The sequence below is a fragment of the Pyrgilauda ruficollis genome, unplaced genomic scaffold, assembly GCF_017590135.1.
Source record: "Pyrgilauda ruficollis isolate IOZ18807 unplaced genomic scaffold, ASM1759013v1 scaffold9, whole genome shotgun sequence".
NCBI lineage: Eukaryota > Metazoa > Chordata > Aves > Passeriformes > Passeridae > Pyrgilauda > Pyrgilauda ruficollis.
The window spans coordinates 10135067-10161569 of NW_024531043.1; the positions used below are offsets into that span (position 1 = coordinate 10135067).

The 26503-nt window shown below is 50.9% G+C and overlaps 2 protein-coding genes across 2 annotated transcripts in view; one reads left to right on the forward strand and one right to left on the reverse strand.

Moving 5' to 3' along the window:
• HECTD4 (HECT domain E3 ubiquitin protein ligase 4) overlaps positions 1 to 16200 on the forward strand; it is a 64877-nt gene extending 48677 nt beyond the window's left edge. Inside the window, exons 60-75 of the mRNA XM_041489164.1 lie at positions 214 to 1520; positions 2997 to 3204; positions 3812 to 4035; positions 4117 to 4268; positions 4667 to 4773; positions 5545 to 5668; positions 6410 to 6600; positions 7102 to 7248; positions 9000 to 9119; positions 9230 to 9385; positions 10302 to 10405; positions 11262 to 11483; positions 11835 to 12001; positions 12398 to 12593; positions 12886 to 13108; positions 13593 to 16200. Of these exons, the coding sequence (XP_041345098.1) occupies positions 214 to 1520; positions 2997 to 3204; positions 3812 to 4035; positions 4117 to 4268; positions 4667 to 4773; positions 5545 to 5668; positions 6410 to 6600; positions 7102 to 7248; positions 9000 to 9119; positions 9230 to 9385; positions 10302 to 10405; positions 11262 to 11483; positions 11835 to 12001; positions 12398 to 12593; positions 12886 to 13108; positions 13593 to 13729 (3785 nt within the window). The 3' untranslated portion in view covers positions 13730 to 16200. The remainder of the gene's footprint in view (positions 1 to 213; positions 1521 to 2996; positions 3205 to 3811; positions 4036 to 4116; positions 4269 to 4666; positions 4774 to 5544; positions 5669 to 6409; positions 6601 to 7101; positions 7249 to 8999; positions 9120 to 9229; positions 9386 to 10301; positions 10406 to 11261; positions 11484 to 11834; positions 12002 to 12397; positions 12594 to 12885; positions 13109 to 13592) is intronic.
• A 780-nt stretch (positions 16201 to 16980) lies between these two features.
• On the reverse strand, positions 16981 to 25079 carry TRAFD1 (TRAF-type zinc finger domain containing 1). Its single transcript, XM_041489073.1, has 11 exons — positions 24745 to 25079; positions 23164 to 23299; positions 23039 to 23092; positions 21561 to 21816; positions 20450 to 20713; positions 19993 to 20066; positions 19591 to 19803; positions 18597 to 18720; positions 18085 to 18382; positions 17596 to 17668; positions 16981 to 17479 (listed from the first exon to the last, which is right to left on the reverse strand). The coding sequence occupies exons 1-11, from the start codon at positions 24792 to 24794 to the stop codon at positions 17438 to 17440; spliced, it is 1584 nt and encodes a 527-aa protein (XP_041345007.1). The 5' UTR covers positions 24795 to 25079; the 3' UTR covers positions 16981 to 17437.
• Positions 25080 to 26503: the final 1424 nt, after the last annotated feature.

The following is a 26503-nucleotide window of genomic DNA, read 5'->3' on the forward strand; positions in this document are numbered from 1 at the left end:
AAACAAAAACTACAGTTGAAGTTTTCTGAGCTCTTCCACTATAATGAAATTTTCTTCAACCTCCAGAAATATTCTGCAGTTCTTGGAATAACCTTCCTGTCTTTCTTACTGCTGCCACGACGTTGAAATTAGCTTTTCTGGTGCTTTTTTAAGTGTTACTTTCTGCTGAGAGTGAAGCACTGCTGACTGCCATGCCTTGCCTTCCTCACACAGGCAACTTCCTCTGGACAACTGACATGGCAGCGTGTGTGAAGGAATTGATCTTTCACCTCCTGGCCGAGCTGCTTCGCAAAATCCACAATCTGGAGCAGAAGAAGAATCCAGCAGGATTGTCCTCATCCATCGCCCTGCAGCTCAACCCCTGCCTGGCCATGCTGATGGCCCTGCAGTCAGAGCTGCACAAGCTCTACGATGAGGAAACCCAGAACTGGGTGTCTGGGAATGCCTGTGGTGGCTCTGGGGTTGGAGTGGCCGACCAGGGAAGATTCTCCACGTACTTCCATGCCCTGATGGAAGTGTGCCTGGCTGTGGCAGAAGTCACCTTGCCCATCAACATGAGCGTGACAGCCAATGTGATCTCATCCACCAGTGCCCCAAATCTTAGTGACTCCTCCTCCTCGTCCTCATCTTCCCCAGGGCAGACACCACAGAGCCCGAGCTTGCTGTCCAAGAGGAAAAAAGTCAAAATGAAGCGGGAAAAAACCTCATCTTCAGGGAAAAGAGCTTCATCCAGGGCGGCCGAGACGGACGCGGCGCTCCTCAGCATCGGGGGCAGCAAGCCTGAGGACATGCTGTGGTTCCACAGAGCTCTGACCCTGCTGATAATCCTCAGACACCTGACAAAGAAGGACCCCCAGGGGCTGGGTGTGACCAACGATGCCGTGGCAGACGCCTGCCAGGCCCTGGTGGGACCCACGGCCCACAGCCGCCTGCTCGTCATCTCCGGCATCCCCACGCACCTGGAGGAGGGCACGGTCAGGAACGCCATCAGGAAGGCCTGCAACGCCCACGGGGGAGTCTTCAAGGATGAGATCTACATCCCTTTGCAGGAAGAGGATCCCAAAAAAACCAAGGACAAAGCAGAAGGAGGAGAGTGCAGGACGGAGCTGGAGAAGCCGACAGTTTCCAGCAGCGCTGACAGTTTGGACATCAGCAGCTCCAGCAGCGTCACCCCCGCCATGAGCGTCAGCGCCTCGGCTTCCACCAGCCAGGCTTCCCTCTGCAGCTCCCAGGGGATATCCCGCACCGTCAGCGACATCTCCGTGGACCAGTTCCAGGCAGGGCTGGAGCTGCCCATCCCGCCCGGATTGCTGGAGCAGCCTCACGTGGTGTCCAGCCAGGAGAGTTTGGATCTTTCCCACTGCAGCACCGGGAGCCTGGGCAGCCTGGGCAGCCTCGGGGAGCCCCTGGACAACGTGGAGACGGCGTCGGTGTCGGACGTGGGCTCCATGTACACGGTGACGTCTCTGGACAATCAGCCGCTGCTGGCACGGCCCATCAAGGGCTTCGCCGTGGTGGAGGTAACAGAGAGGGGCCTCTGGAGCCAGGGTTTTTGGGAGAATGGGATCTCTAGGAACTGGCTTTTTCCATGGTAAATGTATGTCTAACAGCACAGGAGACTGGGAGGTCTCAGCTTGGACAGGATGGCTGAGGAGCACAGAATTCCCTTCCCCACATTAACAGGCTTGGGAACAATCCCTGTCTCCCAAAGGACAGAGGGGACTCAGTAGTGGAGTGATCCAGCAGCAAGTGGAGAACAGAAGGAAGTAGGGAAGAACTCCTGTGTGTTCCAGCTTGTAGAGCTCATTTTCACAGAGTGCTGCTGAAGCCAAGGCCATAAATGAACTCTTAAGGGATTAAATTCCTGGAGGATTGGTAGCTGTGGAGCACAGCAGCCAGTGCAACTTCCAACTGAGGAAATATTTAAACTGCTCTGCAGAGGCTGGGAGAATGTGTCAGGGGGAAAGATCAGTTAATTTCCTCTTTCATGTGCCTTTCTCTAAGATTTGTTCTGGCCACTCTGAGATGAATTTAGAGATTGGGACCCTTTTGGTTTGACCTACAAGGCAATTATTTAATGTTTAATCAGTACCTTTTCACCTATTTTGAACCACCTATGGGTTTCTCTATGAAGCTACTTCAGGAGAGATGATAAATTTTGTTGCTGTCTGGTTCCAGATTAATTTTTAAAAGCATTGTGGGTGGTTGCCATCAGTACTGGGTCACTGCAGGTGTTCAGCCCTGCACAAGAACCTTCCTCTCTGCTGCTTCCACAGATTGCCTGCTGAGGTTTATCAGGAGCTTCCAAAAGCACAGCCATTCCTGATAGCCTGGGAATGGAGAGAGATGTTTTTGTATAGTCTGGGATTGTATCAGTTCCTCTTTTAGAAGAAAATCAGCTTATTCAGATGAAAGCTCTGCAAGCTGCTATTCTTGAGCTGTTAATTGACGTGAAGACATCATTGAAATAAAGCATTAAGTGTGGAGAGAACGCTGCCAGAGTGTTCACATGGAAACTGTTCCAAGTCTGGAGCTGCTCTGGTAGTGGTTATTCTAGGAATCAAAGGAAGTTGCTGTTCCCCTTCCCAGTCTGTGTAGCTGAGGCTTCAAGGCCTGTGCTAATTGAGATTTTTCAGAGTAGAGAATTGAGGCAGGGACAGCAGAGTTACAAATAATGCCAGCTTACCTGGCTGACACCTTCAGCTCCTTCCCTGCTGTTCCCAGGGGCTGTTTCCTGCCTGAGAAATGGGATAGCTGGATCAGAGCTGTGTCTGGTTAACTCCCAGCATGAGGATTTCAGTGCTCTCAGAAAGGATCTTTTCTAGGCTGAACCTGAATTTTGGCATCAAATTACTGATGCAGCAGAGAAGAGAAGCAATAATTATTTAGATTATCAGAATGGGGAGGGGGCTGGAAGCTTAAACCCCAAATTGCTATGAATGGAAGTGAATTTATTTTCTCAGAATTGCTGTGAACTAATTTCATTATTTGTACAGATAAGGTCAAGAGCTAAAATAGAGAAAATTCGAGCCAGCCTCTTCAACAGCAGTGACCTCATTGGCTTGTCCAGCCTGGATGGGGAGGATGAGCTCATGGAGATGTCAACTGAAGAGATTTTAACTGTTTCCACTGTAAATCAGAGTTTGTTTGACACCCAGGGGAGCCCAGCACTAGAAGATTATTTCAATGATAAGTCAATAAAAGGTAGGTGGTTTGATATTGGCAAATCCCTCCTGTGTTCAGCATTTTGGGGGATGAGCAGGGCTCAGACTCTCCTTGGTTCAGTATAAATCAGGGGTGACAACAAGCCAGGGGCAAATTCCAAAGTAAGTTTTATCCCTCCAGGGGCTATTTGCAAGCTGAACATTGCTCAGTTGTCCACCCAGCTACTCAGATAAATCATAAATAAATAAACACTCCTCATCAACACAAAGAACTACTGATTTAATTCTTTAGGGTTTTTTTTTTTGAGAAAGCAGCCACTGAAATAACTTTTGACTGCTAGCTCAGTTGATAGATGTTGGTGTGTTCCTGCACAACATAATTTCTATCCTGGCATGATAAATAAACTGCTTTTTCCATCCCCACTACTCCCTCAAGTAATAATTACAGGATATGGCCAATTCTGTCTTTAATGGGGTGCAGAAGGAGCAGATTTTCCACTGAAAAAGTGATTTTTTTTCCCCTGCAAAAGTGATTTTCCATGTCAAAGCAGAATATTTTACCTAAATGCAAAATCTATTTTCACATTTCAAATTCTAACCAGTTCTCATGGCATGTTGTACCAAATTGCATGTTTTCTTTTAATTAGGTGAAAAACTGGTCCCAGGTGCTCGGGAAGTTCTCACAGAGATCTTTAAAAGCTGTGTCCATTCGGAACAAATGCTGAGCCTGACCCCAGCCAAGCCCATCAAGGTGGCTGACATTTACCTCAGCAAGGAGCAGATCAATTCCCAAACCCCTGGGAACCTCCTCCACGTCTTCTTCACCAACGTCCGCCCTCCCAAGAAGGTGCTGGAGGACCAGCTCACCCAGGTAGTGCTTTGCCAGCTGTTCTCAGCCTCTTTTGGTGTCCCTTGAAAGCACTGGGTGATGATTCACTTTTTGTCTTGGAAGATTTTAAGGAAATATGGAGTTCCCAAGCCCAAATTTGACAAGAGCAAGTACAACAAGGCAGGCAAGGAGCAGCACCCGGTGAAGGTGGTGAGCACCAAGCGCCCGGTCACCAAACCCCCCACCAAGGAGAAGTCCATGCTCAACAGTGTCAGGTGGGTGTCCTCAGCCTTGTGGCACTTGTGGAATATTGGATTTCACTGTAGAAATCCAGGTTTCTATCCCACATCCCTCTGTGCTTCTGTGTATTGGAACAGGGAGTGGTGTTAATGTCAGAGCATCTCAGGTTTCTGGAAATTATTTGGCAAATTGTTTCTTTTTCCAAAGATTGGGGTGGAGTTGTTGGGATCTGTTTATAGAACATTGGAATTGTGTTCATCAGTGTTCTGTCTCAGTGCACTTATCCCAAAACACAGATCAGGTTGGACAGGGTTTGGAGTAATCCATGGCAGGAGTGGGACTGGATGGGCTTTAGGATCCTTCCAAACAATTTTGGGATTTTGTGAGCAGATGAAAGAAAACTTTTGATCCTAACACCCACTTTGTCCCTCAGCCGAACAGCCTTAAGTGAGAAGAAACCCACTGTAAAGCCCAAATCTCCTGAGAAGAGCAAACCTGAGGAGAAGGACCCTGAGAAGTCTCCCACTAAGAAACAGGAAGGTGGGAGCTGCAGAGAATTTTTTACAGTTTTATCGTAGAAAAATATTTTTATTGACATGTTTATATGACTTCATGATAGATTTGGCTTGTCTTTATTTCTAACAAGTCTAACTAATTTTTTTTTTTAAATAGTGATTTAAAATGCTGCTTTTATTTGTGTCTCTGTGAATCTGGGCCCATCAGTGTGAGAGCAAACAGTTCTTGCAGCAGTGTGTAGGGCATGAAAACAAACCAGACAGAAAACTTCCTAAGGGGTAGTTCCAAGGCTTTGGTGTAGTGAGGGTTTGGGATATTATGAATTTGAACCAGGTGGGTTTAAATTGTGCTTCTCAATTTACATTGGGAAATTCTTCAGTTACAAGTGGGAAAATGGATAAAAAAGATGATTGAGAAACCTCAGAACTTCTGGAGGAGACAGCACAGCCATGGGGGACAGGGGTTGTGCTCAGATCTTTCATCTGCTGGAAGAGTGAACAGAGACGAGTTTGGACTCCCCTCTTCCTGGCAGAAAGTGCGAGGTTAGCTCAGAAAAGGGGAATTTCAGCATCCAGCCAATCCCACTGGGGGATTTGAGCCCTTAAGGGGAGTGAGAAGGTGCCATTGACTGAGGTGGACCTGACCAACGTGTGATAGATGGAACTCCCTGGAAAGGGTCCATGGTGGGGTGGGACAGCAGGAGGAGGCTGGCAGCAGCCACCTCCTGCTTCTGGTGGGGTGAGCACTTCATGAACTCAAGTCATGAACTCTTTGCTGGTCCACATTTGGTGGCAGTTCCTGAGGAGAAGTACCTGACCCTGGATGGGTTTCACCGGTTCGTGGTGGACCGCTCCAAGCAGGACATCCGGAGCGTGTGGAGAGCCATCCTGTCCTGTGGCTACGACCTGCACTTTGAGAGGTACAGCTTGCAAACCTCTTTGAGGGGGTGTTACTTACTCACTGTGCTCACTTGAACCCAAGTGTTCCTAATCCAAGAAGCTTTAACACTTCCATCCATGGCTGCAAGGCCTGTAGGGAAATCAGTTATTTCCTCAAAATGCATTTTAAAAGTCGTGTGCTGTCCAAATGCAGGTCCTGATTTCTTTGTCAGCACAGCATGGCTGATAAAATCAGATGCCACAGTGTCCTTTAGAGCTTCCAAACTATATAATAAATTACCTGGAGGGAACTGTGGCTCCATGTCTGTCTCTGCTTTCCTTCCCCAGCAGTGCACTGGGTCATTGTCTAACTGGCAGGGTTGTTACTGGGTCAGAAACGCTTTAGAAGAGGGAACTGTTAAATTTCTTCTTAATATTGTAGAGGACGAAAGTCCCTTAAATTAATTCTCCTTATCTGCCTGTGTCAGGCCATAGGCTAATTGCCCCTTATCATCTCCAGAGGAGATAGTGCACTAAGAGAGCTTAATAGGCAGTGCCTTTGTGCCTAATTATTTAATACCAGTGAGGAGAAGTGGCTGATGAATCAGCTCTTGGCCTCACACTGGGATTCTTGTCATGGAACAGCTCTGCTTAAGGAAAGGGGGGTGAAGAGCAGGGCACCAGCTTCTACTCCAGGTGTAGTTGTACTCCAGGTGTAGTTGTACTCCAGGTGTGGCTGTCCAGCACCCTGTGAGCGAGCAGCTCTGCCCTGTCCCTGCCAGGTGTGCCTGCATCGACGCCCGACACGCGCAGAAGGCGTCGCGCAAGTGGAGCCTGGAGATGGACGTGGCGCTGGTGCAGTACATCAACCGCCTGTGCCGCCACCTGGCCATCACCCCCGCCCGCCTGCACCCCCACGAGGTGTACCTGGACCCAGCTGATGCTGCAGATCCCAGGATTTCCTGTCTCCTGAGTATGTAGGGATGGCTGGCATAGAGGCTTTTTTCAGGAGAAGAGTTGGAGTGCTCCTGGTGTTCCTTTGGGGGTTGGAGGCTGGGTGGGATGAGGGGAGTGCTGAGTCTGGCTCTTCTCTCTCCTTGGGTGTGCTTGGGCAAAGTCAGGGATGCACTGCAGCTGCTTCCTGCTCTCCAAGCAGAGTTTCCAGCTCAGGCTGGAGCAGGAAGTACCTAGTGAGTTCAGCTTGCAGGGGAAGGAAGGCTGGATTTGCACAGATTTTAGTCACCTAAATCCTGTCCTAAGCACTTTAGGAGGAAAATTCATTGATAATGGGAGATTCTGGACTCACACCCAGAGACTGGAGATACAGGAAGGAACATCAGGGATGCTGTTCCTGCATCCTCGGCACAGGGATCAGAGGGGCTGCTTTGTGTGGCTCCTGGACCAAACCTGCTGGGATTTGCAGGAGGTGGAACAGAGATTTGTTCTGTCCCTGACTGGGAGTTTCCCCGTGCAGATGTCCCCGTGGAGAGCCTGAGGCTGCGCTTTGCCCTGCTGCAGTCCCTCAACACCACCCTGGAGACTTTCTTCCTGCCGCTGGTGGAGCTGCGCCAGACCGAGATGTACGGGAACAGCATCGCTGCCTTGCTGCAGGAGGCCAAAGGTCAGCGGGGCACTGACCACAGGGCACTGACCCCAGGGCACTGCTAAGGGCCACTGACCACAGAGCACTGACCACAGGGCACTGCTAAGGGCCACTGACCACAGAGCACTGACCACAGGGCACTTCTCTCTTGGTTTGCTTTTAAAGAACGGGGATTATCCTCGTGACACCACAACCGCAGAGAGAGTTCTTCTATCTTCTGTATCTCTGTGTCTTTATCCTCTTGGGAGTATCTAGAAATCAAAACTTTGTTCTTGGGCAAAGTCAGGGATGCACTGCAGCTGCTTCCTGCTCTCCAAGCAGAGTTTCCAGCTCAGGCTGGAGCAGGAAGTACCTAGTGAGTTCAGCTTGCAGGGGAAGGAAGGCTGGATTTGCACAGATTTTAGTCACCTAAATCCTGTCCTAAGCACTTTAGGAGGAAAATTCATTGATAATGGGAGATTCTGGACTCACACCCAGAGACTGGAGATACAGGAAGGAACATCAGGGATGCTGTTCCTGCATCCTCGGCACAGGGATCAGAGGGGCTGCTTTGTGTGGCTCCTGGACCAAACCTGCTGGGATTTGCAGGAGGTGGAACAGGGATTTGTTCTGTCCCTGACTGGGAGTTTCCCCATGCAGATGTCCCCGTGGAGAGCCTGAGGCTGCGCTTTGCCCTGCTGCAGTCCCTCAACACCACCCTGGAGACTTTCTTCCTGCCGCTGGTGGAGCTGCGCCAGACCGAGATGTACGGGAACAGCATCGCTGCCTTGCTGCAGGAGGCCAAAGGTCAGCGGGGCACTGACCATGGGGCATGACCACGGGCACTGACCACAGGGCACTGACCACAGGGCACTGCTAAGGGCCACTGACCACAGGGCACTGACCACAGGGCACTTCTCTCTTGGTTTGCTTTTAAAGAACGGGGATTATCCTCGTGACACCACAACCGCAGAGAGAGTTCTTCTATCTTCTGTATCTCTGTGTCTTTATCCTCTTGGGAGTATCTAGAAATCAAAACTTTGTTAATTATCAAGCAGGTCAGGTGAAAGTCTCAGGACTTTGCTGTTGTAGCATTAGCAAGATCAAGAAAATTCTCAAAGTGTATCAGAGTGTTTTTGCAGCCTTCATTAGACACCAAAAACCCCAAGATTTGGGGCGTTACATTGCCCAGATTCGTTTTCTGAAGAAGTTACAGCACTCACCAGGGGTGTCAGTCTGTGAAAGGAGGTTTTTGTATTGGCCCAGCTGGAAAAAAACACTCCTGAACCAGTGTGGGGGAGTGAGGAATGTTCAGAGATTTCTCTTCACAGAGATATGAGGTATTAAATATATTTTTGGGGCAGTGTCACAGCCCTATTTTTTATCATCGTTTCTTGCCTGTAGCTTTACTGTCAAAACATCTCAGATTGCTGAAAACTATTTGGCAACGTGTTCCTATTTACAGAGATTGTGGTGGAGTTGCTGGGATCTATTTATAGAACACTGGAATTGTGTTCATCAGTATTTCATCCCAGTGCACTTATTCCAAAAATCATGAGGAACAAATAGATGGGACTTGGAGAAACCTGGACTATGGAAGGTGTCCCTGGTGGAACTGGATGAGTGGAATCATGCAAACCATTCCATGATACTGTGAAATAATTTTTAAAAAAATTTTAGATTAGCCGTGTCTTACGTACAGTTTTGAAGGGGAAATTTTTATTCTACCACTTTCCACTGGAGAATTTCAGGGGTAGATTAACTCTGCTGAAATGTGTTTGTTTCTTCAGGTTTAATCTTTTATGACACAAAAGTCACTGTCATGAACAGAGTGCTCAATGCCACTGTCCAAAGAACTGCTGACCACGCGGCCCCAGAAATCACCCTGGATCCCCTGGAGATCGTTGGAGGTACAGCCAGCACCGATCCTCTCCAACCCCAACAGCTCAGAGCTGCTTTCCCCCAGCTCAGCTGCCACTTTGTGAGGCTGGAGGTTCATTTTCCCCTTTGTGTTGGACAGGGGAGATCCGTTCCTCTGAGAATTCCTACTTCTGCCAGGCCGCGCGGCAGCTGGGCTGCGTCCCCTCGTCCCAGCTCTGCGTCAAACTGGCCAGCGGGGGCGACCCCACCTACGCCTTCAACATCCGCTTCACCGGGGAGGAGGTGCACGGCACCAGTGAGTGACACGGGACAGGGACAGGGCTCATTGGCACCAGGGAGTGGGGACAGGGGGACAGGGAGTGGGAACAGGGGCTCCATGGCCCCAAGAAGTCGAGGCAGGGCTCCATGGCACCAGGAAGCAGGGACAGCAGGTCCGTGGCACCAGTGAGTGGGGACAGGGGATGGGGAACCAGGGAGGGGGGACAGGGTACCAGTGAGTTGGGACAGGGCTCTGTGGCAGCAGGGAGTGGGAATAAGGGGGTCATGGCACCAGGGAGTGGGGACAGGGACAGCCCAGCTCTTCACCATGACCTGTCTCATGTGGACTTTAAGGAGCAGCATTCCCTTGTGGATGGAAAAGAATGGGATCCCCCTGGAATGTTTGCACCAGGAGGACATTGGGTTTAAACCATTGGATGAGGGATTTCAGCTTTGCAGAGCTGTTCCATAGGATATTGAGACAGATCCTAAAGAGCAAAGGGATTCCTGCTCTCCAGATCTACATGGGCTGTGCTGGTCCTTGGTGGAGATCCATGGGGGAATATGGAGTCACACTTCTGACATGACCAGCTCCTGTCACCTGTCTGAGGTGTAAAGGGAGTGTGTACAGCCACCAGCTGAGCCAAGGCTCCATGGAGCCTTCTCCCACGGGGAATTATTGCCTTCTGAAAGGCTGTGGTGGTACTGACAGTGTTTATGAGGAGATAAATGTTGTGGCTGTGGCTCAGCAGCTGTGCTGAAGCCTGGAGCATCACCTCCATTGTTGTAGGACAGCCTCATCCATCTCCTAATCCAGCACCAAATCCCATATGCAGGCCAGCTGGTAGAACAAATATTCCTTTTGTTCTTGGAGTGCTGGAAAGCAAAACAGCATTTAGGAATTCAGCAGGAACAAAGGAATATTTTCATTTTTTTCCCTCTCTCTTTTCCAGGTGGATCTTTCCGTCACTTCCTTTGGCAAGTGTGTAAAGAGCTCCAGAGCTCCTCCCTCTCCCTGCTCCTGCTGTGCCCCAGCTCTGCTGTCAATAAGAACAAGGTGTGAGATCCCCGTGCCAAAAATGAGGGTTTTTTTCTCTTTTTGATTGCTGGGTTAGAGCAGGAGTGGGACACATTTGGTCAGAGGTGCAGAGAGAGGCCTCAGATCCATGAAACCAAGCAGGTCCCACATCCTGGGAGTTGGTGAATTCCATGTTGCACCTCTTGTGTGCAGCAAGTACTTGGAGAAGGAGCCAAGGCAGCAAAATGGAGCAGAGTTAAAACTCCTGGGCAGCACTCAAGAGTGAGTGAGGTTCTGTCTGCCCCAAACCGATGAACTTCCATGAATTTTTATTCTGTGGCCTTACTCCAGGAATGTCACCAGACAGGTCTGTCACCTTGCCAGGAGAATAAGGTGCTCCATCCATGGTATTTAGTGTCTTATTTGGTGCAGTAGATGTTCTCTAGAAACAAGATAAAGTTGATGGTCCAAAGAATTCTCAGTAATTCCTTGGAATATTCTTAGGGTAGGAAACAGCTCAGTTCCCTCAGCTTAAGACCAACTGTGTAGCAAACCTGGCTCTGCAAATCCAGGTTCAGAAACATCTCACAGCTGAAAGACTTGGATATCAAACTGATGTAACAAGTCCAGAAAATCCTGTGAGTGTTGTCAACAGCTTGGCAAAATGGGAACCAACCAAAAAGGGGTTGATTGGATCAGGAAGTGATAAGATAAGGTGATACCAGTGTGTAAAATACAGGGACTCCCACTGTGCGGGAGCAGATCCTTTGGTGTCCAGCTGAACATTTCCTGGCTGGAGCAGGAAGGATATACTTGCTCAGGCCTGCTAACAGCCAGCCCCTCAGGCTGTGGGCAGCTGCTCAGTGCTGCCCTGTGTGCCCTGTTCTCTCCACAGGGGAAGTACATCCTGACCCCCAGCCCCATCACCTACGCCGAGGAGCAGCTGTTCCATTTCTTTGGGCAGCTCCTGGGCATCGCCATCCGAGCCGATGTTCCTCTGCCCCTGGACCTCCTGCCCTCCTTCTGGAAGACCCTGGTGGGAGAGCCCCTGGATCCTGACGTGGATCTGCAGGAAGCTGACATCCTCACCTACAACTACGTCAAAAAATTTGAAAATGTAGGTCCCTTTTTCCTCTTCCCTCCTTTTCCTCAGGATTCCCCCACAGCACAAATGTGCCTGCCCTCGCTGGTGGCTGCCAGGTGGTTTTTGTGGAAGCAGGGTTGAGAGATGGGTTGATTCCTCTTGGATGCAGGATTTTACATCCTGTTGCCTTGGAGAAGTTTCCCACGCTCCCCTGCTGCCTGGCACAGTGGAATTCCGGCTTCTGAAATATTTACTGGAATTGCTAAACCAGGCCAGAACCCCCAAAGCAGGATTTTGCTGCTGGAGTGAGTCCCCATTGTGGGGACACCTGTGACGAGGCACTGCCGTGCTGGTGACCAGGTCCTTGTCCTTGTTCTGTGACAGATCAGTGACGAGACGGAGCTGGAAGCTCTGTGTGCCGAAATCGCCTCCCAGCACCTGGCCATGGAGAGCCCCGACTGCCCCAACAAACCCTGCTGCAAATTCACCTACCTGAGCCTCACTGGGGAGGAGGTGGAGCTGTGTCCCAGGGGCAGGCACATCCCTGTGGGGTAAGGAGCAACCTTCCAGGCAGGATGTGGCACAGAACGTCTCTGGAATTGTTCTCCAAGCACAGCCTCTCCAGAGGTGCTTTTGTAACAAGTTGGAATGATCTGGGAAAGCTTTGCTTTGTGAGAAGTTGGCAGAACTTGGGGTCAGTGGTGCTGTTTGGCTCTGTAAGAGACAGAGGAGCAGGGCTGGTCCCAGCTGTGGGGGCTCCCAGAGGGATGGGCAGGTGGGAGGACAGCAGAATTAAGTGGGAAGCATCGGAATGCAGAGTGTGTATTGCTAACTCTGGATTGTTCCAGGTCAGGATCTCTCCATAAGACCCTTCCATGTGTAACACGGGTGGGGCTCGAGGGCTCTCCCAGGTGTTCCTCCATCATGCCAGGTCTCTGCCCCTGCAGGTGGGAGAACAAGGACGTGTACGCAGCCGCCATCCGGAGCCTGCGGATGCGGGAGCTGCAGACCCCGGAGTGCATGACAGCAGTGAGGGCAGGGCTGGGCTCCATCATCCCCCTGCAGCTCCTGACCACACTCACCCCCCTGGAGATGGAGCTGAGGACCTGTGGCCTTCCTTACATCAATCTGGAATTCCTCAAGGTGCTTTGGCCACACTCCTGTGGGACACAGAGGGGGATCCTCCCATGGGAAGGTGGGAGGGGAGAATCTTCTGGTTTTGGTTCCTCAGCCACGACATCCTTGGGGAACTGCTTGGACATCCCTTTGCCCCCAGGGAAGTTTATTAAGATTTCACTGGATTCAGGAAATAAAAGGGTGGGGCTTGTGCAGAAAGGAGTAAGAGTTTGAACTTCCTTTATTTAAAAGTGTAGTGGGGAAGGTTCCTGAAGGGAGAGGGGTGAGCAGCAGTGGACACGTGTCCCTGTCCCCTCAGGCACACACCATGTACCAGGTGGGACTGATGGAGACCGACCAGCACATCGAGTTCTTCTGGAGCGCCCTGGAGATGTTCACTCAGGAGGAGCTCTGCAAGTTCATCAAGTTTGCCTGTAACCAGGAGAGGATCCCCTTCACCTGCCCCTGCAAGGACGGCGGCCCCGACACCGCCCACGTCCCCCCCTACCCCATGAAAATCGCCCCCCCCGACGGCGCCGCAGGTACGGAACGGCCACTTCCCGAGGGAAAGGAGCTGCTTCTGTTCTATCCCAGCCTTCAGCCCCCCTTTAACTGGTGTTTAATGAACAGGGACAAAGAGGGGCAGGTGGTTATGAGGGTAAATCAGGAGAGAATTGGGGTTTAAATGATGTAAAGCTAAAATTTCACATAAAACGTGAACTGCATCCAGTGGGAAGTTCCCTGCTCATGGTGGGAGAGTGGAACTGGAGCTTTAAGATCCCTTCCAACCCAAACTGTTCTGGGATTCCACAGAACGTTGCCCTTTAGAGATGCAGAGATTGCTTTTCTATTTGTCTGAAATGCTTTTAAAATCATTAAACTATTGTAAAAATACTGGCACGAGGCCTGATGGGAGAGAAGCACAAAACATTTACGATTAGAGAGACAGGGAGGGATTGGATTTTGGATCCCATGAGGAAGGAGGTGTTGGGTTGGGTGTTAACCCCTGCCGTGGCTGTCGCGCAGGTTCCCCGGATTCCCGGTACATCCGAGTGGAGACGTGCATGTTCATGATCAAGCTGCCGCAGTATTCCTCGCTGGACATCATGCTGGAAAAGCTCCGTTACGCCATCCACTACCGGGAGGATCCGCTCAGCGGCTGAGCAGGAGCAGGGGATGCCTGGAGGTGACTCCGTGACTCTGCCCAGTGGAACCCCTTCAGTTCCCATCCAGCACCTCCCGTGGGATGAGCTGGGGGTTAATTTATTTCCTGAACCTTCGTTCCCATTACAGTAATTCCCGGAAGACTTCCATTTTGTATTCGTAGACTTTGTGGTGGACTGGTTCTTTTGCTGCCTTGTTTGTGGAATATTTGTAGGATAGTTTAGTAAAGACCGGTTTGTGTATAATTTAATTTGGGGGAAAAAACCTTTCCACCTGTACATTTCTAATTTTGTAATCCACAATGGTCTGCCCTGTGCAAACACCACTGGCAGGGAGGGCATTCCGAGGCCGGGAGCCCTCGGAGGGGAAGGCTCATGGATCGCTCTCCCCGAGAGGTTTTTGAGTACAAAAGTGCCAGGTTTGGGTGTGGGGAGGGAATCACTGCATGGGCAGGTGCAGAGCACAGGCAGGATTTGTGGCACTTGCTTGAGGTTTGAAGCAGAACTTTGCTGCCAAACTGCTTTTCCACCTTTCCACCACTTTCCTTGAAATTTTTCTAAACTCTGACCAAGCACATGGGGGCTGCCACAGGGAACTGGGGGGTTCAGCTCAACACTTTTGGGAAAATTTCCAATAGAACAGTGAAAGGGTTGTGATTCCATTGGTTCCTGCCCTAGATGTTCTTGAATGTCTGCTTTGCTTAGCAACAAAATAATTTATTGTAATTAAAATGTGAGCAGAACAAAACAGCTTCTCTCCAAAGGGTGTAAGATATCACAGTCCATCCCAAAAATCCGGGACTTTATCCCATTTCCCAATGAGCTCTCAGAACAACCAGGGGGTGCTCAAACACCTGGAACTTGTTTTTGTACTCAAAAATCTTTGATCCAAGAGCAAATTATCTTAAAAACTTCTGACACCCGGCAGGAGGGTGAAGTCACCCGTTGGAAGATAAAGCTCCTGTTCTGTGTGGAAAGCTGGGAGGCAGCTGCGGAGCAGGAACAACGCCACGTTCCACTGGTGTTCCGTGGAACGTTCTGGATGGTTCAGAGCAGCCCCTCCACAGGTGTCTCATCCCTCAGCAGGATTTCTGGGACACTCCAGCTCTGCTGATCCCTCGGATCCTGAATTCTGAGGAAGAGACCGTCCCAGAATCCGTCGGTGCTGTCCGTGAGCCGAGTGCCGGCGCGGAGCCGCCCGGGAGGCTCTGGCTGAGGTGACTGAACCTTCAGCTCGGTGTCCCCTGGCTGCAGAACAGCTCCCGGGAATCCCAGATGTATTTATTGTACATTATTGTGAATAGTGGGAACGCTGAGCGCGTGGGATGCGGGAGAGGCGTGTGAGTTCGGGATGGGTGTCCTTGTTCTTCCGTGAGCGAGTGGGAATGGGAATGTGTGTGCAGCACTCGTAGGTAGTCGTCGGCATCCGGAGTCTCCCAACCCCGTGGTTAGGAAGCTGTTACCCTCCCAATGCATATTGCCCTGTCCAGGGAACGGATCCGTGTAGGAAGAATATTTACTCTTGAATCTCGTCCATTTCTTGGTAGAAGCGTTTATGTAGCTCAGAAACCACTCGGAGCAAGCGGGAACACCTGGAGTTTACAAAGACCAAGGGAAAAGGAAGCCGAAGGGGCGGCTTGGAGCCGGTTTGTTCCCAGGCAGGAAAGGTGGGGAACGCCGGCTGGATTCCATGGCAGAGCTGTGGCCCCGGGCTGGGCTCTCTCTGGGCTTCTCCTGGGCTCCAATCCCGAAATGCCGAGGGGCCATCCCAGAGGGCTCCGTGTGCCAGCGGTTCCCAAGGCTCCAGTTCCAGCTGTGAGTAAGAAACTGCTGCTGCTGTGTGTGTGCTCCTTTGGGAAGCACATCCGAGTGGAGCACACCTGCACCCGGCCCCGGGCGTGTGCTGGAACGTTACTTGATCCGTATTTATTACAGTTAATTATTTATGATTACAAATAACGAACTTCTCGTCGCTGCCGTTTGCACCTGGGGGTGTAAATGAAGCTTCTTCTACAGGACAAATGTCGCACCAATAACCAACTTCCATCGACTTCGGTTTGTTCTGGAGAACAGGATGAACCCCACAAGAGGAATTGTGGGAGATTTTTGGCTTTTTTTTTTTTTTAATTCCATGCTCCTGGGAAGGAAGTGCTGCAGCACCTCAGCTGTGGCTCAAATGGCCTTTTAATTAAAGCTTTTCTAATCATCCTTAATTCCTCGTGCTTTAAATGAACTTGACATTGTCTGTACTAGGCTTGTTTGTCGAAGCAAAGATTGGTTTGTGATGATTATTATTATTTTTTTTAATATATATTCATTCAGAATGTAAAATTATACTAAACAATGGAAAAACTCTGGAGCTGGGTATTAGTTCTAGCTTGGTGTGTGTCCATCTCGGTTCCATACACGGCATTAACCTGTAAGTGCTCTTGGCCATCGAGTGTACACCTGCATAAAGGAGATTCTTAACATCCCTGGAGGTGTTCGTGTCCTTCTTTGGGGCTGCAGGGAATGGGATCTGCTGCTGGAGCTGCCTGAGGCACAGGAGCAGGGGGAGAGAGGGAGCTGCAGCTTCTCAGCTGGAATCCCACTTCTCTGGGCTTTTGTGTGTGCTTGGAGCACATCAGCATTTTGTACCAAAGGGAAGCACCTCAGCCACTGCTGAGGTTGTTCCTCTGGGATATTCCTTGTGCCTGAGGCACAGCACAGGCTCTGCCACCTCAGTCATTAATTATTTGTCATACTTAATGATTCTTGACCCACAGCATCCTATTATCCATCCCAAACATCAGGGACCAGCTCCCATTCCCTGATCTTCCCACAGCTCTTCTCCCCAGGAATGGGAAGAACCAGAGTTTTGGTGTCCCTCTGTTTTTAAATACTTTTATTCTTCTTCTCTTGTTTCAATAAACACATTTGGTGGGAGCATCTGTAAAATGTCTTTACTTTAGGAGGGAGTTCCCTCCAGCCTTTGTTGGGCTGTTCCAGTGGGATGGAGCTGGCACCTGAGACAAGGCCTGGGTAATGACCCTGCCCCAGGGGTGGCTAATTAGCCCTGCCAGTGCCATCTGCTGCACCTCCTTAATTAGGCTGATGCTCACAGGTGTTACCCAGGATCTGCTCCACTTCCCAAAGCCCCAGGGAGTCCAACAGTAACAGAACCCAGGGCAGGGAATAACAGGGGCAATGGAGCTTCAGCCAGGGGCTGTGCTCCTGTGTCACCCCAGGGGACAGATGGCACTGCACAACTGTTTGGGACAGCATCAGAGAAATTTTATTCCAAGAAACTTAAAAAGCTTTAAACTTGAAAATGCAGCACTGAGAAGCCTTGGAGCCCCAATCCCTCAAGCCTGCTCTGTGTGGGACAGGTCTGGAGCACTGACTGCTCCCTCTTGGTGTCACCAGCTGTCCATGAACATTCCAGGGCAGGACGCACCCAGAACTTGGGGTAGCACAAGGAGCCCACACGGACACAGAACTCAGGGGGAGCCCAAGGTGAGACTCAATTTGATGCCTTGGGGGTGGTGCTTGAGGCGATCAGAGACATAAAAACCTGAAGTTTGCTCTCACAGATTAAAAAGAGATTTAGAAAATGGTCACTGCCTAAAAATTGAAGCTCAGTGTCAGAATTTGCTTGCGCTTGGACCAAGGGGTCTGGCAGAGCCTGGGGGCAGGGCCGGGTGCTCCACGTTTTCCACAGGCACTGGCTCACTCCTCCGGGTGTCCGGCTGCTGGGCTCTGGGCTTTTGCCTTATGGGAGGGGGAAAAGAGAAGTGCAGTTTTCAAATATGACCTCGTAAGGGAGGGCTGTAAAAAGCAGCTCCTTGTCCTGGCAAAAGCATCAGGAGCTGTTCCTGTAGCCTCACCTTGGAGCTCCGGCGCCGGAGGCCGCTGCGCCCGTCCAGCAGCCCCAGGCTCCTTCCTCCTGCGATGCTGGAGCTGCGGGACAGGGACAGGGACACCTTCAGAGGAGGCAAAGCCACCCGTGCTGGATACACACAGGACAGCACAGCAGGGAGACAGGGAAGGTCAAGGGAGAGGCCCTTGAGTCTCCTCTGACCCTGGCCCAGATGTTTCAGCAGCAGAACCAGCTCCTGTTCAGAGCCCAGTGAGAGCAGAGTGCTCCCATGGACAGGTAATGAGGCCTGAACCTACATTTTATCCCAGTGACCAGTGGGTCTGTTCTATTTTGAGGTAAAAACCTAAATTTGTTGTTTGAAACTCAGATAAGCACCAGCAAAATGAAACTGGGTGAATCTGAAAGCCTTTGAAAACCTTTTCAGCCACAGGCAAAGCCAAGGGGATCCAGATTTGCACCATCAGAAGGGGAATGGACCAGAAGGCAAAGGCATTACCTTGGCTGGGCTGGAGAAGCTCTGGAGGAGCTGGAAGTGAAGGTTTCTGCCTGGAAGTGCCGAGCAGGTCTTGCCCGGGGTGCTGTCCCAGCTGCAGAGTCACCTCTGTCCTTCCGTGTCCCCTCGCTGCCACTCCCCTTCCCGGGCTTGCCCCGCACAGCCGGAGCGTCACCGGCTCTCCCTGGAGGGGACAACGCTGCATTCCCAGCCTTGGCCACCTCCATCCTCAGCCTGGTCCCTGCAGCAGGGCACAGCCCCAGCTTCCCAGAGCCTTCTGCGTGCCAAGGAGAAACATCTCCTGCAGGGACAGGACGTGGAGCTGAACAGGAACAGTAACTTCAGCATCAAGAACGACCCCAGTGTCCACCCCAGGATCCCCAAGGACACAGCTCCAGTGATTTAATCCTCCCTCCCTAAACCCAGACCAAGAGCACAGGATGAAGATTTTTGAGAGAGAACAGGGTAACAGCATCTCCCCAGGGAGCTCAGGGGAGCTCAGGCAACACCCAAACCTTGGTGCCGGATGCGTCGCCGAGCTGGCTCTGGTGATTCCTGTCTGTCCCCATGGGGCTGGGCTGGCAGCTCCTGAGCTGGATTGTCACCTGTGGGGCTGGCAGGGCGCAGGTCACAGTGGTGCTGCAGCAGAACACACAGTGCTGGTCAAGTGAAGCTCGCTCAGGTGAAAATTCCTGGGAAAACACTGCGGAGCAGCAGCACTTGGGGATGTTAAGGTGAGTAGGGAATTGTTATTGTGGAATCCCAGAATGGTTTAGAGATGTTAAAGCTCATCCAGTTCCATCCCCCTGTCAGGTTGGACTGGGCTTGGAGCACCCTGGGTTACTGGAAGGTGTCCCTGCCTATGGCAGGGGGTGGGATGGGATGGGCTTCAACATCCCTTCCAAGCCAAACCATTCTGGGATTCTGTGATAAGCTCTGAAGTTTGATCAGATCTCATTCCCAGAAGAGATTTTGCTGTCCCCCAGGAGAGGGAGGCCCAGAACCACCAACCCAACCCCAGCTTCAGCAGTTTGCTGGGACTAGGAATGTGGATGAACCATGACACAGAGAATGGGTGAGCTCAGCATTCTCCCATCTTGTCTGTAGCAGCAGCAGATTGCAGAGGACTCTTCCCTGGGCACGCCACTCCAGGGCTGGAGTCTGTTCTCTACTTCCCCTCCCACCCAGTTTTACCCTTGTGCTCCTCTCTTCCCTCAGCTGACTCATCCAGGGTTCAACTTCATTTTCTGTGTGATTCAAACATTCTGATTGTGCAACTTCAGGCCCTTTTGTTTAGTTTCATTACAAGAGCTTTCAAATTAATCCAGTACTTTTCAGGAGGAGCCTCAGTGTAGCACAACCCTTCACATGGATCCCAGAGCTTTGTGTGGAAAGATCTGAGCCAGGGGCAGCTCCCTGAATTCCTGGAATGTGCCACAAGAGCCCCTGGGACTGGGCCCATCCTCAAACAATGGGATGTGACCCACCAGAGCCTGTCCTGTTCAGTACCTGGTGATGAAAGAGAATCTCCTCTTCCAGCTGGATGCCACAGAATTCACATGGAATCATGATGTCTCCTTCTGCCTGGACAGCTTGGGGCTGGGATGAAGGGACAGTCCTGTGGCTGCTGGACCCCCCAGCTCGCACACCACTGTATTCCCATGGATTTGGAGAACTTCTCTTACTGAACGAGGCAAAGGCACTTGCTGGGTTACACCCTGTCTGTTACACAAACAACATGGAAAAATCACCTTTCCTAATGAGCCAGGGGGGCACTGAAAACCACTTTCCCTGGCAAAAACCCAAATGCCAGAGTTCTCCCCATGTCACCCACACCCTTCCACACGCTTCTCAGTGACAGCCACAGAAAAGTCTTCACTGCAAACCCCAAGACACAAGGATTTTTCAAACCTGGTGAAGGATGAGATCTTCAGCAGGACACAGCTCCTCACAGAACTCGCAGGGCAACATGATCATCTCCTTGTCTGCAAGAGAAGGAAGGGTTACATCCTCTGTGGAGTCTGGTGAAAACACCTGTGGGGTCTGCTGCATCATCAAACCCTGTGGTGCCATTTCTCCTCTCAGAACAAGCTGCACCCCAGCTTCCCCCCAGATCCTCCTTCCCACCATTTTTACTTCCACAAGAACCTTGTTCCCCACCTGGGCTCCCACCACACACCAAGGTTAGAGACCCACTACTTTTAATAAGCTTTTCTTTTTTCACTTGCTGCTTTGCTTTAGGAGTCTCAAAATGACTGATTTTCACCTTTTAAAATACCTAGGTAATCTTTTAACGTTCCCAAAACAAATTTTCCTTTTCCCCTCCCCTCAAATTTAAGGATGAACCCCACCACAACAGTGTTTATACCTATGTTGCTGTGGTTTGATGTGCTAAAGGACCTTGGAGAGTCACAGGAGAAGATGCTGGACAGGTCTGTTCCACCAGGATGGGCAGATTGTCCAGGCTCTTTGGTGTAGTCGTATTCCCAGAAATCCCTGGGAATGTCAGCTGCAGTATCATGGTGAGGATTATTCTCACTTTGCAGGCTGAGAGCCAACACATAGTCCAGGTCATCATTCCAGTCTTCAGGAAGTTGGGAATGAAGGATTTCAGGTCTCTCTAGCTCATCCCCTTCCAAAGACAAATACTGTAAATTTGGGAGAACATCAAACCTGCCACCAGCAGCTCCCTCTGGACATCAGACTCAGCCCCAGGGTTTCTCCTGCAGTTCAGCATCTCAAAGCCAAGGGCACCTCTAACAAATCCAGGAGGATGGAGAAAAATCATGGCCCAAATTACAGGGCGCAAACAACTCCAGTTTCATTTTTAAACCAGGTACTTTGAGACAAAAAAAAAAAAAATGAAGCTTTTATCCCAGGCACCTCAGCACTCCTGGCTTACACCTCATCCCATGGGTAAACATTCCCACCTGGTGCCTCTGGAACATTCACTATCCTGTATTTGCACAGAAAGGAATCACAAAACCTCACACCTGGACCAGCTACCAAATGAGCAGCCACTTTTTCTCACTTTTGATTTCTTTGTGCTGTTCCTGTGAATGCCCTTAAGGTTCTTGTCCTTAGGGGTTCTGTCCCTTAAGATTCTGTCTTCAGGGGTTCTGTCCCTAAGGTTCTGTCTTCAGGGGTTCTGTCCCTGAGGTTCTGGCCCTTAAGAGTCTCTCTTTAGGGGTTCTGGCCCTAAGTTTCTGTGTATTAAGATTCTGTCTTTAGGGATTTTGTCTTTAGGGGTTCTGATCCCTTTAGATTCTGTCTTTAGGGGCTGTGTCCCTAAGTTTCTGTGTCTTAAAATTCTGTCTTTAGGGGTTCTGTCTCTAAGTTTCTGTGTTTCAAGATTCTGTCTTTAGGGGTCCTGTCCCTGCAGTTGTGTCCCTTAAGGGGTCCTGTCCCTGCCGTTCTGCCCCACAGCCCCTCTAACTCTATTTCCCCGGCCTGGCTCCTCCCAAGCCCCTCCCCGGTACCTGCTCCCCGCGGGCTCCTCGCGGCTGCACCCTCGCTGCCGGCTGCCGGCGCTGTCCCGCTGCCCTTGGCCGCCCTCTCCCGAGCCCCGCAGACCCGGGGGTGCTCCTGCAGCTCCCGGAGCAGGACGTGGCGGCCGCAGCGCCCGCAGGGCTCGGTCCTGGCCCCGCAGTAGAGCTCGTGCTCCTGCAGCTTGTTGAAGGCCAGCTGGATGTCACAGAACTGGCACAGCACGGGGCGCAGGGGGCACGAGGACGCCTGGGAAAACACACGGGGTTACTCTTCCCATGGGAACGCGGAGTTTTCTCAGCTTTGGAGCTCTGCTGTGTCCTCAGCCACATCCAAAGGAACGACCTGGAGTAAGCTACGATGTGGGAATGCAACAAGGATGTGCTGGAGGCACAAACTCGGCAGCTGAAGCTCTTCAGATGCTCAGGACATGATTTTAAGTCTGCCAGGGTCATGTGGAGCTTTCTGGATTTTCCTTTCTCCCTCCCTTCAGACTTAAGGATAAATCCCACCACAACAGTGTTTATACCTATGTTGCTGTGGTTTGATGTGCTAAAGGACCCTGGAAAGCCAAAGGAGAAGATGGACAGGTCTGTCCCACCAAGGTGGGCAGATTGTCCAGGCTCTTTGGTGTTTTAGGTACAACCCAAAATCCAGTTGCATTCCATAAGCCCAGCTAAAATCCACACTGGTTTTTAGGGAACACACTTACACCTCATTTACTGCTCAACAAGAACTGCTTGGACATGTTCTTTACCCACACTGAACCCCCTTCAGAAGGGGTTAAAAACAGATAAAATGTGTGATATTTGCAGATGCTGCACTAATAAAACATCATCATTTGCTCTATAATCCAAAAGCACCACGCACACACAGGCAGGATTAGCTACTCCCAGGGTTTAGAACTGGACAGATTTCCAAAGAAAATCCTTTTTCCCTCAGCAATCAGCAGGCTGAGGTGGCGGTTCCAGAGCTGTCTCTAAAGGAGCCCACAGGAAGGGAAGGGATGACATTTATAACAAGATTGTCTGTGACAGCAGCCAACGGGATTCAGAACTCAGAAAATCCCACTCTGGCCTATTTTAGTTTATTTTACAGGCTATTTTTAAAGTCTGTTTGGACAGATTGAGTTATTAAAAGTCACATAATGGCTCCAGCAGAAACATGAAACAGAAAAGGAATGAAAAAAGTCAAGTCAATCATACTTTAAATAGCTATTTTTCAACTGGCAAGGACAAAAAAAATCACCAATTATCACAGATACCCCTTTGATACGAAGCCCTGAGTGGCTCCAGGACTTTAGGGCAGTTTCCAATCCCTTCTCCCAGAGGCTGAGAGTTCAGGAAGCATCCCTCAATAAAGGATGCACAAGCTCCAGGCTGGAATCCAGGTGCTGGCTGACAGAAAGGCTCTGGAATCAGTGAAACACCAGAGCATCCCCCAAGGGTTCAATAACATAAAATCCACCAACCTCATGATCCTTCAGGAGGCTGTTTTCCATCTTCATCCTACACTTGCAGGTGACCTACAGCAAAGAGACCTCATGAGATGAATTTCCACAGAAATGAGCAGCTTCAGAGCAGAGATGTCTCTCACCTGCACGTGCTCAGACTCAATGTGGTTCTTCATCTCAGACTTTGGGATGGAGTCGCTGCAGTAGGGGCACATTTCAATATTTCTTCTACAGTGGATTTCATGGATGATGAAATTGACTGCAGGAATATCCTTTTTGCTGTGAGAAAGTCGCTGAGGTTACTGAGCAGAAACACACTGACAACAAATCCAAGCAGTTGTTCACAACAAAAAGATAATGCTAAGGAAGATTTCAATGAATTCATGGTTTAAAAGTCAGTAGAGAAAGACCCAGCCAGGCTTCAAGGTACCAGCACAGGTGGATATTAACGTATTTAACATGCAAAAGTCACACTGCATTCAGATAAAATCCAGGAGGATTTATTTCCTTATGTGAAAGGCAAATCTTGCAGCACAAACAAGTTATCACCAGGGATCAAGTCAATAAATTAGTCTGAGAAGATAAAAGTTTCTTCCTGAAAATAACTTGGCTCTGAGAAGTCAAACACTGCTTTGGAAAGCAGTCAAACAGTGCTTTTTTACAACTGACAGATCCTGTTCCAGGATAATGGAACCATGGAATGGTTTTGGTTGGAAGAGACCTTAAAGCTCACAGGGACACCCTCCACAGAGCAGGCTGCTCAGAGCCCCAGCAGTAACAACACTGCTCTGCACCCCAAAGTTCCCCAACTCACCTCATTTTACCCCAAAATTCCCCAATTCACCCCATTTCTAAGATGCTCGTTTTCTCAAACACAAAAAGACCAGAAGGAACTGAGGTACCTGGAGCTCAGACCTTACTCCTGCCTCACACAATCAGCATCATTTCTACACGGATCATGCCCTTTCCAAGAAATCCACCTTGAAAACACCTACATTAATTTTATAACCTTTTGTTTGCTAAACCCACAGCTGTTCCCTCCCCTGCCAGATCCCAGGCACCCAAAAGCCTGGCAAAGCAACAAAGTCCAACAGCAGCGACTGAACTGCACAGACAAACAAACCAGGCTGATGTTGCAAGAAATTGTCTGGATTCTGATGTCTCTTGGGGAAAAACAGCTACAGAAAAAGTTAATTTCTTTAGCTGCTTGAATTCGAGACGAAATTTGTGAGGTGATTCCGTATCAGCCACTGGGCTCTGCAGAGAGGTGTAATCAAAGAAAAAATTCCACAACAACACTGCCTACTGATCCTATCTTCGTATTTCTGCTCCTGAGCCACGGAACTGCTGAAGAAAAACTTGGAATCGTGTATTTTGTGCGGGTCTCACTGAAAAGCGAGCCTGGATTTCCATCCCAACGTTTCGGTTTCTATTCAGTTCCCTCTAACTCAGAAGGGAAATGCGACGCCCCAGCGCTCACGGAAAGGCCCTACGGTCGTCTCCGGTATTTCACCGCCTTCCAAGGAGCTGTACCCCGATGTACCGGCGGGGTCGGCTCGGCACGGCCCACACCGAGCCCGACCCTCACCGACCCCCGGGCGGCCCTCACCGGGGCTGGCCCTCACGGACCCGGCCCCTCACGGACCCGGGCTGGCCCTCACGGACCACGGCTGGCCCTCACGGACCCCGGCCCTCACGGACCACGGCTCCCGGCCCGGCCTTACCAGTTGCCGCAGAGCCGGGACTCGGCCGCGGGCACGGCGGCGATGGCCATGGCTCCGTGCGGTGCCCGCTCCCCTCACAGCCCCGGGCACCGGGCCCGGCCGCTGCCGCCTCCGCTCGGCGGGGAGAGCGCTGCGAGCGACCGGGGGCGGGAGCGGCGAAAGCGAAAGCGCGGCCCTGCGGGGATCGGTCGGGTCTAACGACCTGCTGAGGATCGGTTGAGGGTGCCGGTGTCGGCTGCCAATCTCCGGTGCCGATCACCGGTGCCAATCCCTAGTGCCCCGGCCCCGATCTGTGTCGGTGGCCCGGCCCGAGTCGGGTCAGGTCAGGTCAGGTCGGTGCCTGCGGCGCCCGCCCGGCCGGGCCGGGGTCCCGCGGCGCCCCGGGGCTGCCCCCTCGGCCTGGGGGGAGCGCAGCCGGCGCCGCTCGCAGCCGAGGTAACCCCGGCCCGCGCTTTTTGCGCTGCCGCGGAGGAGCCGGGAATGGATTAATCCCTGGAGGAGCAGCCGCGGATGCCCCGGAGTTGTGTTGGATGTTGTGGCACGGAGCGGTGACGCTGTTGGGGGAATTAATTGGGAGGCAGGAGAGAAGTGGAAGGGGACGGTGTCGTTGGGAGTTGTGCGGTGTTGTTGTGTCCCCGGATATTTGCGAGGGTGTTCTGCGCTGTCGGGGTTGCTTCAGAGGTTGTAGGTAAAGCTTGGCTCTATGCAAATATGGAGAAATAAAAGGAAAACACTTCCCCGGGCTACAGTATCGTTTTGTCCCTAAAACTGAAGATTTGATAGATATTGAGGAAAACGTTCTTAACTTTTTCAGCAGGGGTAAAAACCTCTCCCTAGAGACGCGGAGAGCTGCCCTGGTTTGGGCTGGACGTGCTTTGGGATGCCCTTTGCTGGGGCAGAGGGATGGTGCAGCACGGCTGAGTCCGTGATGGGTTCCAGGCAAAGGGAGGAAGATGGTTTTGTACGGTCAGAAGTGGTCAAGTTCGTTGCAGTTTGTCTTTATGTAACGATTTTAAGGATTTTTTCTTAGTTTTCTATCTGTGCTGTGATTGGCAGTTTACTGATGTGCAGTTATTTTTGTCATAACCCGTGTGAGAAATGGTACTAATAGAAGAACCTGGGTAAATCCAGCTGCTATCGAAGCAGATGATGTTGAGCATACCGCCTCGTTCGTTTTGGAGAGAGCTTTAGAATTCCTTTCTGCTCGTTCTGGAAAGGATTCTCTGCAGTGCAAGGTTGGCTCTCAGGCTGTGGTGCTGCAGAACCCGAAATGAAGCGTGTGATAAACACACACAGCTTCCCCACCTGAGCAGCTGGGGAGGTGCAGCGTGAGGTCCAAGGTCTGCCTCTGGGTTTCAGGGTGTGCCTGGGTTTGTGCCGTGCTTCCCCAGGATTCCTGGACAGCTCTGGTTATCGTTGATCTTGACTTGTTCTCCCTTCACCTGAAGGTTCAGGTGTTTCATTTCCAGCCTTTGAACGTCCCCACCTATGAGCTAGCATAAGCTGGAGTTTATTTTCATTTAGTTTCGTTTCCTTTGGAAGCTGCTTTGACTTCCAACAACCTGACTCGTTAGGAAAATACAATCTCTTCGTTCTGCTGTGTTTTGGGGGAGGTTTGAGGGTTATTTGATTTACTTTGGAACACCCAAAGCTGAGATGTTCTTGGCACAGCTGTTAATCCCAGTCAGGCAGCTCAGCCTGGGGATAATTTGTGTGTCACTAAACTGGGTGACAGAGCCTTAAAGCAAGAAGCCTCTGA